Source organism: Tenrec ecaudatus, chromosome 11 (assembly GCF_050624435.1).
Source record: "Tenrec ecaudatus isolate mTenEca1 chromosome 11, mTenEca1.hap1, whole genome shotgun sequence".
NCBI lineage: Eukaryota > Metazoa > Chordata > Mammalia > Afrosoricida > Tenrecidae > Tenrec > Tenrec ecaudatus.
The window spans coordinates 2,485,921-2,498,595 of record NC_134540.1 but is presented as its reverse complement, the minus strand read 5'-3'; the positions used below and the strand labels follow the sequence as shown (position 1 = coordinate 2,498,595).

At 52.5% G+C, this 12,675-nt stretch overlaps 1 protein-coding gene across 2 annotated transcripts in view; it reads left to right on the top strand.

The window, feature by feature from the left end:
* PDS5B (PDS5 cohesin associated factor B) overlaps positions 1 to 12,675 on the top strand; it is a 111,136-nt gene that overhangs the window by 75,258 nt on the left and 23,203 nt on the right. For both annotated transcript variants that reach the window (XM_075562758.1, XM_075562757.1), the window contains exons 20-22: positions 4,899 to 5,022; positions 7,929 to 8,087; positions 12,005 to 12,073. In XM_075562758.1, the coding sequence (XP_075418873.1) occupies positions 4,899 to 5,022; positions 7,929 to 8,087; positions 12,005 to 12,073 (352 nt within the window). The remainder of the gene's footprint in view (positions 1 to 4,898; positions 5,023 to 7,928; positions 8,088 to 12,004; positions 12,074 to 12,675) is intronic.

The following is a 12,675-nucleotide window of genomic DNA, read 5'->3' as shown; positions in this document are numbered from 1 at the left end:
TACTCTTTTAAAAAAATCACTTTACTGGGGGCTCTTACAGGTCTTGACATTCCATCATTCAGTTGTATGAAGCACACTTGTACGTATGTTGCCATCAATTTTCTTTCTACTTGAGCCCTTGATATCAGGCCCCTCCCCCGATCAATTATATATTGTTGTTGTTTACTGTTTTACACTGTCCATTTTCTCCCTTCACCCACATTTCTGTTATTTGTACCCCTGGTGGAGTGGGCTATATATCCAACCTTGTGATGAGTTCCCCTTCTCCCTCCTGCCCTCCCCCCATCCCCCTGATATTGCTACTCCCACTACTGTTCCTTAGGGTCTCACCTGTCCTACATTCCATGTGTCAGGAGCTCTTATCTGTACCAATGTGTGTAATCTGGGCTAGCTGGATTTGTAAGGTAGAACTGGGGCGGGGGAAGCATTCAGGAACTAGAGGAACGATGCGTGTTTCATCAGTGCTACACTGCACCCTGATTGAATTGTCCCTTTTAACTCTTCTGTGTGGGGATGTCCAATTGTCTACAGATGGGTTTTGGGTCTCCACTCCAAACCCCCCACCCCATTCGCATTGATATAATTGTTTTGGATTTTTTGATACCTGATCCCGTCAGTACCTCATGATGTCACAGGCTGGTGTGCTTCTTCCTTGTGGGCTTATCTGCTTCCCTGCTAGATGGCTGTTTAACTTCAAGCCCTTAAGACCCCAGATGCTGTATCTCTTGATAGCAGGGCACCATCCACTTTCTTCACCACATTTGCTTACACATCCATTTTGTCTTCAGTGATCGCGTAGGGAAGGTGAGTATCAAAGAGTGCTGGATTATTAGAACAAAGTGTTCTTGCATTGAAGGAAGACTTGAGTAGAGGCCCAAAGTCTGTCTGTGCTATCTTAATACTTAACATGTAAATGTATGTATATTGGCCTCTAACCCTTTAATTATTAATTAATATATACATGCCTATAGCTATACTTTTGCTTTCTACTTACTTTCTTTATTTCTTTCACCTTCCTCCTGTTCCAGTGTCACGCTCATCCTCCATTCAGCCCTCAGAAAATCCTCTGGGATATATTGTACTTGCTCAAACCCCACCAGCCCCCTCTCCATCATTTTTAGATCTCTTGTTGTGACCCCTCATCTCTTGAGTTTGTTGGCTCCCCGTTCCCTATCCCTGCCCTCCGCAATGTCCCCCCAGCACTGCCGGTCCTGTCGTTTTCTCCTCGGGATTGTTTGTTCTGCCTGTCTTATAGAGCTAGACAGAGTGAAAGAAACAAGCAACAACAAAAACGATCGATGCTTCCTACTCTTGGTAATAAGTCTTGGGAACACACGGGCAGTTCTGCCCTATTCTGTAGGGCCGAGATAAGTTGGCATCTACTTAAGGGCAGTGAGCTTGCTTGTTTGGGGCTAAGTGGGCCAAAGGGGGAGAGATCATTTTGCTTGATGTTGAAAGGCCTGCTGATTAAAAAAAAGTGTTCTTAAGGAAACAGTGCAATGGGATTAAATCCCTTCCTCACAGGATCTCCCTTAAACCAAGGGCTACCACCAGGTCCTGAGGTGCCCTCACGTTCCTGGGAACATGAGCAGGTGAAAAACTGCAGCTTCCCCCCCCCCCCCCCTTCTCCACCACTGCTCGGGGAATGCCAGCCCTTGTGGCTGTATAAGCACGGAAGCGATGTTTTTGTTTGGAAGGAAGAAGCAAAATGATTGTTTTTCTTGGAAAGGCCAAGAGGAGCCCAAATAAATACCACACCAGGATGTTTTCCTCATACGCCACTGGCAGACTTGGCACTTAGCAGAGCAAACGTTCAGGATCTGCAGAACTCAGCCAATAGGCCGCCTTGTCGTGGTGGGCGTGGTAGGCTAGCAGCCAACACAGAAATTGGCCGAGACAAGTGAGAAGATGCTGCAGTGACAGCCTGGGGAGCCAGCCCACGGGGGGTCCTGCCTGCCCTGTAGTATCTCTCGGGTGGGCATGGCCTCACTTGACTGTGGGTTTCTGGTGTGACAGTCTGTTTGCATTAGGGTGTGAACGAGGCTCTCGTGAGTGGCTGATAGGCCCTCAAGTGTGTGGCGTGGAGGAAACCCCGAGTTTCCCTGTACCTCGCAGTGATCTCCAGGCTTCTCCCTGGATTTCCTGTGAGAATCTGTAGTTGCTGTTGTGGCAGGCCGCCTCTGGAGGCGGCGGGCGGGCTCTGGCTCCAAGTTCGCTGAGCTGGGTGATGACCGCAGCTGCTCATCCTTGTCCTCAGAGGCTGTGGGTTTCTCTGCCACCGCCGCCTCCTCCTCCGGCTACATAACGAGGACACCCTCCTTGCTCTCTGGTCACCGCGAGACCTCAGCTGGCTGCCTCTTCTGTGTTGCTCCAGAGCAGGTGCGCTCACACCTTCGGAGCTGCAGCACTGGCCACACGCACGTGCGCTCTCTCTGGTGGTGGGGGAGGGGGGCTGCTCACGATGCTGGCTCAGCCTGCCTTGACCTGGATCCAGCATGCCTGCAGAAGCCACCTGCTGTGTGAGCCAGAGGGCCCTGCCTTGGAAACAGGACTAAAAAATGAGTTTGGCCTGAAGTTAGACGGGACCTCCAATTCTACACCTGACTACAGCGGCCTTACTGAGCCATGTCTGCCCGTTTCTCTGGCAGGGACTGCATAGCTTGTATCAGAGCCCCACCAGACTCAGACAGCAGCAGCACTCTCCCCAGTAAGGAAGGTCCTGGAGCCAGGCCTTTGTCCTTGTATCCCTGACTGGGTCTGCCTTAGGGTTTAGCAGTCAAGTGATTTGGGATCATTCCTTGCAGGGAAGTCAGATCACAAGAGGAGAGCTTCTCCTGCTCATTTTCCCCCCTTTCATTTTCTTTTTAGAGATGCTTTATCAAGATTTAATTTTGTTTATGATATGAAATATTCACTTAAATCTGCAGTCATTTTGAGAAAAGCAAGATGTCTTCTAAGGAGTCTAGCTTCTGTCTGAGACCAAGTCCCGCCATCCTTGTCTGAGGAGCATTTTGGCCTTACTTGGTCAGGCAGACGAGCATCCAGGAAAAAGCACTCTAGCGTGTGTGCGTCTGTGTGACGGTGTGGCCGTGTGGGCCTGACATCACCCTGTGGACCGGCGGGCACGATGCACTAGCCAGACTTCCTCCTTTGTGCTGTGTCCTCGTCGCACTAAGCGCTGGCTCGCTGAGGCACATTTGGAACGTGCCCAGTGCCTGTGGATGTCCACTGGGGCGGCTGGAATGCACGGCAAGTGTGTCTCTCTGGGGTTGCCTGCCACCCCACCCCTGTCTCGCCCGTGGACTCTGTTTGTTGTTCAGCCTTTGGGTGTTTGCCAACCTGATAATTCTGGAAGTCTGGCTGGACGAGTGCTGGGAGATGTATGCGTATGGTGGTGGGAGGGTGGACTCAGAAGGCTATGGAATTCTCCCACAAACTTTCTGTCACCCCTCCTAACCGAGTAACAGCTGCCCTCTCTGCAGGGCTGCCCCTCTGCTGGAGGGGCACCCGCCGCCGCTGCATGGGCCCATCTTCCACAGAGGCACTGCCGGGTCCCTGCCACCAGCCTTGCTGAGCTGAGGATCCAAAATCTGCTGTCACTGCCCCACAGACTGCCACACATCACTAGCGTTGGTTTCACTCTGTTCTTGTAGGATTTTAGGTCAGTGGAACCGGGCAGAAGCTGAGTGCCCACAGCGCCATGGAGGTTCCCCCCAGGTCACCCAGCGCATGTGCTGGGCTCACCTTCCCTGTGGCATCTCCGGGCACACAGTTGGGCAGTTGTGAACAAGCCTCTGTGTAGACACTTCTTCTGTCTCTGGGATAGTCGCCAAGGACTGGGAAGGCAATCTCGTCCTGTTGAATGATCCTCGAAGTGGTGAGAGTAGACATCCTGGCTCTTCCCCACCTTGGACGGTTTCTGACCACTGTGGTCTGTGTAGACGCCGAGGGTCAGTGTGAGGAAGGGTTTTGACTTTGCTGGATGAGGTTGATCTTGGTCAGATGTCTTTCAGCATCCGTTGGGATGGCCCCATGGGCTTTCTAACAGCAAGTCCCGCTCCCTGAATTAGTGCCTAGAGGCTCCTAAGGGCTGGGAAGTACACTGCCCTATCTCCTGCTCTGGTTCCTGGTTCTACTGCTGCTCCTCTGAAGTCCCAGCTGCCCCCTGGATTGAGGCCGTTCACGGTGCCAGGGGTCTTGGGGCCTAGAGGATGCCCTCTACTCCTGGCTCTTGCTGGTGGTGAGTTCCCCTCCTGCTTCTCAGAGGGCGCATTTTCTACCAGCAGCACGGTGAGCCTATGCCTTCTGCTCAGTCATTGTCCCCTGCCATCTTCTCATCAGACTCCTGCAGGGAGACTGTGTGGCAGCACTTACTGACTTTGGCTACAAGAGTCACAGCAAAAAACCAGTTCTGCTCCTGCATGGCCCTGTCTGCAGGTCTCTGTCCTTTCGGGTCTGAGTGGCAGCAGACTTCACACATGGACACTGTACACGTGGCTCTGGTCCCCTGATAGGGAAGTGTCACGAGGTGGTACTTGGGGCTTCGGTGGTGCTAGGCACCCGGAGGCTTCATTCCAGTCTCTAGGCTCTCTGCCATCATGGGGCAGTGTGAAGGGTATGGCCAGAGGGTAGGGGTTCCTCTTAGGGCCTGTCCCAGGACTTTTAGTTAGTTCAGCTGAAGTGACAGCTGGAGGAGAAGGCTTCTTGGAGGGGAGGCATTGAGGCGAGGTGTGTGTGTGTGTGTGTGTGTGTGTGTGTGTGTGTGCGCGCGCGCGCGCGCAATGTTTGGGTTTTGTTCTGAATGTAGACGAGGGTGGAAGGAAAGTCATGGCTCGAGCACCCTTGGGCCCGTGCGGTGCCTGTGGGGCTGCTCTGACGGCTGCCCCTGTTTCCCGCAGAGCCCTGCTTCCTGTGCTGCATCACAAATCCAAGAAAGGACCCCCGCGGCAGGCCAAGTACGCCGTCCACTGCATCCACGCCATCTTCTCCAGCAAGGAGACCCAGTTCGCGCAGATCTTTGAGGTAAAGAGGGGAGACACCGTGGATGTGGCCGCCGCATCAGCCACCTGTCCCTGTGTAGTGTTGGTTCCGCACTGGCAGCTGCTCGGTGTGTTTTGATAATTGGCTACAAGAGGAAGAGATCTGATTGTTCACACGCTATGCATACCCGGCACTCGGATCCAGAGCACCAAGGACTCGCCCCTGCACGTGCACTTAGTCGTTGGAGTGTGTGGTCGTAGTTAGGGTTCTCTTTTTCCTCTCTGAATCCTGTTGCCCACTGCAGTGGCTACACAGAACTCGGCAGATGAAACTCGGGATGAAAGGGTTTATGAAGGAAGTGACCACGTGGTAATGTCAATGAGAAAGGCTCAGGGTGGACTTGTTTGTCAGGACATGTGACAAGTTCTCTCAGGTCCTCTAACAAATCCCCAGAGAGCACACCACTCCGAAAAGCCAGATTAAGTGCCCAGAGGCATCCCACTCTAGTAAATCTTAGCCTGAAGGCACACAGCTGCACTTCCACGGGTCAGCAAGCCCCGTTTCCCCGAGTAGATGCCAGAGGTACCCGCTCTGCAAGCCAGCCTCCTGCACTCAAGCTGTGCTTGCTCTGTGGCTCGGGCAGCCCACTGCTCTGCCCCATGCTCTGGCTCTGGGTGCTATTGCTGCGGCCACTCGGAAGTCACTGCGCAGGGACCTCCCTGACGGTGAGAATCCTCTCTGCTGCTCAGAGGACTCGTGTTTTACGCATAGCAGGATGGCACTCCAGGGACTCTTGTTCAGAATTACTCACAGGTGAATCCTAGGAGCCCCTCCCTCTTCTTTCCAGACCCATGCAGGATCAGGTCATTTGGTGCAAGCTGGAGATGTTGGCTAGAAGAACCATGTTAAATAACCCACTGTCCTGGCATGGAGGTTGTTTCTGGTTAACAGGTAGTTGCACCTAAAGTCAAAGGCGTCAGTAGCAGTGGTAGGTCCCAGATGATGGTTCTGTCTGGTTTTAAGGTATTGGCACGTTTCTGAGATGATGCCGAAATGGGTAGTGGTTGGTAGGTGCTGGTGAGTTGGCAGCTGCAAGGCAGTGCGTTAGGAAAGCAGTACTAATTGGGATGTAAAACAGGTATTGATATCTCTGGCCTCGTTTTGTGTCAGCTAGTACGTGTGTCCTCTCTCCTGGGTTTCAGTTATCTGCCCTGTAAGCAGCCTCTCCCTTCTGGAAGTGTTGAGCAGACTGGCTTCTCTTGTCCAGGGTGGTGGTTAGTGCTGTTGGCGGAGAATGTGCAAGCCAGCGCGCCCCTGTCGTCTGGGGCTTCCATGAAGCCAATACAATTAGAAAATTGTGCCAACGTCTCCAACGACAAAGGCTCTCGGACACTTCTCTGTCCAAGAGACATGGGCCGTTGTGGTCACCTCTCCAGCTAGGCCGGCCACACGGTTGCCTCATGTCCAGCAGCTGCGAGAGGAAGAAAGGCTATTTTCTTGGACCATCTTCAAAGGGCAGCTTTGCTCTGCACCACACATAAGTTATTGTCTGTCTTAGGTGGGGGACGCAGTGCTTCTGCATAGGTGCCTGCTACACATGCGTGGTGGCTCACGAGAAGCCTGTGCTGTGTGTGACTAGTGACCTGCCTTCCTTCCAGTGGTGAGGAGAGGAAGGCACCGCTGCTCCGGTGCTTGCCTTGGAGGGACGCTGAGGTGTATCCCGCGTCGTTGCACCTCTGAACCAACCCTCACGTGTCCTCCTTAGGTAGCAGATCAAGTGGCTGGCTTGCTGAGAAATGACTTCATAGAGCAGCTGGCCGCCCATCCCAGGTCTTGTCCGACCCAAGGCGCTGCGTCAGTCCTGGAACATGATGAGCATCACTGTCATGCGCTCATGGGCAGTAACCACCCGCTTCTAGCAGCCTGCGGTGGATTGGGCTAAAAGCCAGCAGTTTGAGCAGGAAAGACGAGACTTTAAACCCACCCGGTCTGCTCTGCCCTATAGTCTCCCTGAGTTGGAATCGACCCCGCGGCAGTGGGTGTGTGTCAGGTCTTGGCTATAAGGAACCCGGCCCTTGGGTAGGTGTCCAGTGGAGGGAAGTCACCAAGAGTAATGACAGGAGCCAGGCTCCCTTGAATCTCACTTGTGCCTGGGTGGGAACCGCACACCCCCATCCTCCAGCTGGGTAACTAATAGCCTCATGTTGTTTTTCAAGCTCAAAACCCTGGGTGTTCAGCATAGCATTTTCAGAATACAGAATTTTCTTGTAAACAGTGCATGGGCATTTTTAGTAAGTACCATGTTTCTGTATTTTCTTGTTTTTAAAGTCAAGAAAGACGGTGTATCTTTAGCACCAGGCTGCACCCTCCCCCCACCCCCTATGGGTTCTTGGTAGGACTTACTGGGTGTTATGTTCTAGCAGTTCCTGCTTCATCCACCCACACTCACACTCCTGAGGGAGCGAGGACATCCCTCTGAACCGCTATCCATGCAGGCCGCACTGCGAGAGAAAGGGCAGCCCTCTGCCCCTGCCTCCGCCTCCAAGACCGTGTATCTGCAGCTTCTGTAACGAGTGCTCAGAGTGTGCGGTTTATTGTGAAGTGCAGTCAGGACATGTTGCAGAAAGAATTCTTTTCAGAGCCAGACTGCAGATGTGTGTGCGTGATGGCACCTCAAAACAGAACACCTAACTGCTGGTGGCTCTTGCACTCACCCCTCTGGGGTGCCAAGACTGTGGCTCTGTACAAGAAGGAGCAGAGTGCCTCATCTCTCTCCCTTGGAGTAGCTGGTGGATTCAAACTGATGACCTTTTGGCTAGCAGCCTAAACACCTAACCACCCTCCCAGCCTTGTGTGATAGTTAGTGTGTCAGAGATGGAGCCTGCATGGCATCTCTGCACGCATGGAGACTTGACCCCACAACTACTCCCCCCTTCCCTCTCTTCCAGCCTCTGCACAAGAGCCTGGACCCAAGCAACCTGGAGCACCTCATCACACCGCTCGTCACCATCGGCCACATCGCCCTGCTCGCGCCCGAACAGTTCGCTGCTCCGCTCAAGTCCTTGGTGGCGACTTTCATTGTGAAAGACCTGCTCATGAACGACCGGGTAATTGTTTGTAGATTTGCCCGTTCTTCACCCCGTCTGCTTCCGTGACCTTGTGCCCCAGCTGAGTGGGGCAGGGCAATGTTTCCCTCAGCCCAGCGACCGCCTCTGCCTCCCTAAAAGTGAAGTGAGCGGAACACGTGTGATTGCATGTTGGCACGTGGCCTGACTGGTGTCCCTCGTGACTCAGCTTCACCGGGTGGCCTTTCTGTGATGACATGGTTTGTTTTATTGTGACGCCCTCACACATCCATTCACAGCATGGCTGTTGGGATAGTACTTGCCTTCCCTCCCTCCTTCCCTCCTTCCAGGAGAGAAAGTTAGAGCTCCAGGAGGGAAGAACGAATGCGAATGGGTTTGTCCGTCATCCCGTTTGTTTCTATGAGAATTGATTCCGAGATAGTCACGTGACATGTCACACACATGTACTTGTGTTTCGCACACATGCATAGACACACATCACCTTCAGTGGGCAGCCAGCATTTTCCTGCCTCACCTTTGAGAGTTCCTTCTCTGACAGGATGCCCTAACTAGACATGTAAGCGCTTTACCACATCTCTCTCTCAACAGTTGCTTGGTTGGGCGTGTCTCTGAGCTTTATAGCCGCGTCCTGTTGTCAGGCACAGTCTCGAGCACCCGGCTGTCCGCCCCTCCCCCGGGGACTCTAGAACTCTGCTGGCTGGGCAGCCTCGCCGAGGTGCACTTCTCTCATGTTCCCCATGGCTCCATTGGGGCCATTGCTGGGCCACAGGGACCCTGGTCGGCAGGGAGGGACTGCCGTGTGGGTTTCTGAGACCATCTTTCTTTCTCCTGCAGGGCAGCTGGTGAATTTGAACTGCTGACCTCATGGTTAGCCCCTCCGTTATGGGCAGCAACTGGTACATTTTTAAATTCTCCCAGTGGGACATTCAAAGTCTCTCTGTTCTTTTGTTGGTAGTGCTGCTGGGATGTGTGTCTGGAGAACTCCAGGTGCATGTTAGCAAAAGTTCTTGTGTAAATCTCTGATATTGTGTCAGATTACCTTTCAGAAAGAACTTGGAAACCATTTTCTTGCTGGCACTGTATGACTTTTGCTATTGTCACATTCCTTCATGTTTGCACAGTAGACAAGGAGCCCTAGTGGTGCTGTGGGTAAGGTGCTGGACTGTCATCCACCAAGTTCACGTTCAGACTCTGCTCCCAGAGAGACTGGCGGCCCTGGAAGCCTGCACGGCTGCAGTCGGTCGGAGTAGGTTTCGAGAGCGGTAGTAGATGGGCAGGGCATTTCATTCGGATCCTAGTGGAGCGCGTGGCCTGCTCTCTGAAGACTCTTCCGAAATCTTTTCCCGTTTTTATTCCAGGTGGTTTGTCCAGCAGGTCATTTCAAACACACTGCTCCTTTGTCCAGTGTGTGGTGCCGTCTCCCACCCCAGAGCCCAGAGCCTCCTTTATGGTTCAGCTGGCCACTCTGCAGTATTCTTCCAACAAAAGTGTGTGTGTGAGAGAGAGCGCACATTTTACTGTGTTTTCAGTGAGAAGGTTACATGCCAAATTTAGTTCAAAACGTTACTCATTGTGATGAACAAAACCCGTGATGATTTTCTCGTGTGGGGATGGTTGGTGCTCCAGCACCATGCAGGCTCTTGCAGACTTTCTTCATAGAGCGTTTAGCTTTCCTTTCTCATGTTCACACTGGTCTGTCTGGATCTGGCTGGTTGGCTGTGGGGTTCTGAGATGGAAAGATTCTATTTTTTACTGTTCTCCCGAGAAGACAGCCACGTTCCACAGCACAACTTCAGGAATAATCCCACCTCCCCCAGCTGTCTGCGCTACCCCGGCCGTCTGCCCAGCTCCTGTCTAGGGCTGCTAGCCTCACCGCCTCCGGCCCATGTTCACTCCGTCCCTCACTCACCCGGCACTGTCTGAGTCTCCTTACACAGGAGTTTCAAAACATTGATGTCAGACACTCCAGCTTTCCCAATTGTTTGTTCTGTTTCTGGTCATTTGGGGTAAGTTATTTTCTTTCTTTAAATCATTTTTATTGGGAGCTCGTACAACGCTTATCACAATGCATACATATACATTCTTTGTGTCAAACACATTTGTACAATTGTTGCCATCATCATTCTCAAAACATTTGCTTTCTACTTGAGCTCTTGGTATCAGCTCCTCATTTTCCCTTCCCTCCCCGCTCCACCCCCTCTCATCAACCCTTGATAATTTATAAAAAAAATTTTTGTCCAACATCTCCAATATCTCCCTTTACCCACTTTTCTGTTGTCCATCCCCCAGGGAGGAGGTTATATGTAGATCCTTGTGATCGGTTTCCCCCTTTCTACCTCACCTTCCCTCTACCCTCCTGATATCACCACCCACACCACTGGTCCTGAGGGTTTCATCTGTCCTGGATTCCCTGTGTTTCCAGTTCCTATCTGTACCAATGTACACCCTCTGGTCTAGCCGGATTTGTAAGGTAGCATTGGGATCATGATAGTGGCGGGGGAGGAAGCATTAAAGAATTAGAGGTTGTATGTTTCACCGTTGCCACACTGCATCCTGACTGGTTGGTCTCCTCCCCGAGACCCTTCTATAAGGGGATGTCCAGTTGCCCGCAGATGGGCTTTGGGTCCCAAATCTGCACCCTCTCCTTCATTTACAGTGATAGGACTTTTTTGTTACTTGATACCTGATCCCTTTGACACCTCGTGATCACACAGGCAGGTGTGCTTCTTCCATGTGGGCTTGGCTGCTTCTGAGCTAGATGGCCGCTTGTTTACCTTCAAGCCTTTAAGATCCCCACATGCTGTATCCTTTGATAGCCAGGCACCATTACCTTTTTTCACCACATTTGCCCATGCACCCATCTGTCCTCAGCGATCGTGTCGGGAAGGTGAGCATCATGGAATGCCAATTTAATAGAACAAAGTGTTCATGCATTGACGGAGTACTTGAGTCCATCTGCTACCTTAATACTAAGTCTGTGAATATGGAAGTTATTTTCTTGATGGGCTCTTTTAGCGATCTGTTTAAGACAAACAGCAGTGTGAAGGTTCTCTGATCCACGCTGTTCTTTCTTCCTCTCTATTTCTGCGGGTGTCCGTTTCAGGGGCTTACCTTTCCTACTGTGGTGCTGCTGTTGGAGGAAACGCCCTCCGGGCTTGCGCGTCCTCATCTACTGGGTGTCAGCGGGCGGCGTTCAGTCCATCGCTGGTGCTGGGCGGCACCTCCTTCCTTAGTGTCTGTCCTGGGCCCATGGATGCTCTTCTTCAGGTTCTGGGGTTGTTCCTGCCCCCCAGTGCTCGTCTTCCAGAGCCTTGGGTTGTGGTTGTGGATTTTCCTGATGGTTTCTCCCAGCCTTGAGCCGCTTAGGGCTTTGTTTTCCATCTGTTAGGATCTTAGGGCTGTAGTGTTTGGTGCTTAGTGTCATCTGGAGTAATTCTTTCTAAATGGACGGGCAGTCTGGCAGCATGTTCCTTGCCTTACATATTTTGAAAAACGTCCCCTTCCTTGAGTACTGGTGCCCCGGGTACAGGAGTTTATGCCTCAGGAAGGTTACAGCACCTGAGGAATCATGGGTGACCAATTCTCCCGGAAGTGTGTGATTGCGTTCACACACCCCTAGGCCTGACCGTGGTCAGGAACTGATCCAGTAGACCCCCTTCCTCTGGTCTTGCTTCTGCTCCAAGCCTCTTCTCACCAGTAGCGTCTTGTCCTTGGGCACGTGTGACAGGTCCTCTGGAGCATCAGCAGAGGATCGATAAGGCCGCCCGTGTCTGTGTTCCAGGCTGCCACCTCTGCACACCCCGGGGAAACCCTGGGGTCCATCTCAAGTGTGCTACGATGATTCATTGAGGCTTTTTCACAACTCACTGCACTCCCTGGCTGCTCCCCCAGCACCTCCAGCCTGTCCTCCCAGGATGGCTCACTTCAATCATGTTTAGCTTCCAGGTAAAAAGACGACCAAGCTTTGGGTTCCTGATGAAGAGGTTTCCCCTGAGACAATGGTCAAGGTGAGTCACCGGCCAGCACTTGGGATTTGATGTGCTGTTGTCCCGAGGTCCCGGGAGGCTCAACTGAAAAGAGGCTGGCGATCAGAACTCGCCCAGCAGTGCTTTGGAAGAAAGGGCTGCCTGCCCGCTGCTGTCCACTCATAGATGTTCTGTCACATCAGGGGCAAACAGTGCTTCTGTTTAGTTCTGAGTATCCCCACATGAGGGTGGTGGTGGTTCCCATTCACTGTGGCCCTGCACCCTGTTTTGTGTCACTGATTGACACCCCTCAGTGTCCCATCCCGCACCCCCACTCCTCCCCTCCTGAGCCCTGTCCGAGGTCAGTGCCGTGCTGCCCTTTGGAGGGCCAAAGGCCAAGAGGTCTGCTCTCCAGGGAACTGCCCTGCATCTTTCACTGCCCCTGAAACAGAGAACAGTTGGTCTAGGAACAGCCGTCTGTCTGTCCCTGGCTGAATGACTCCCGTATCTATCATCATCTGTTGATCCTCTCTACTGCCATCGAGCCAATTCTGACTCAGAGTGGTTTACAGGACTGCCAAGAACTGCCCCTGTGGGTTTCTGAGACTAACTGTTTCTGGGAGGAGAAAGCCTTGTCTTTCTTC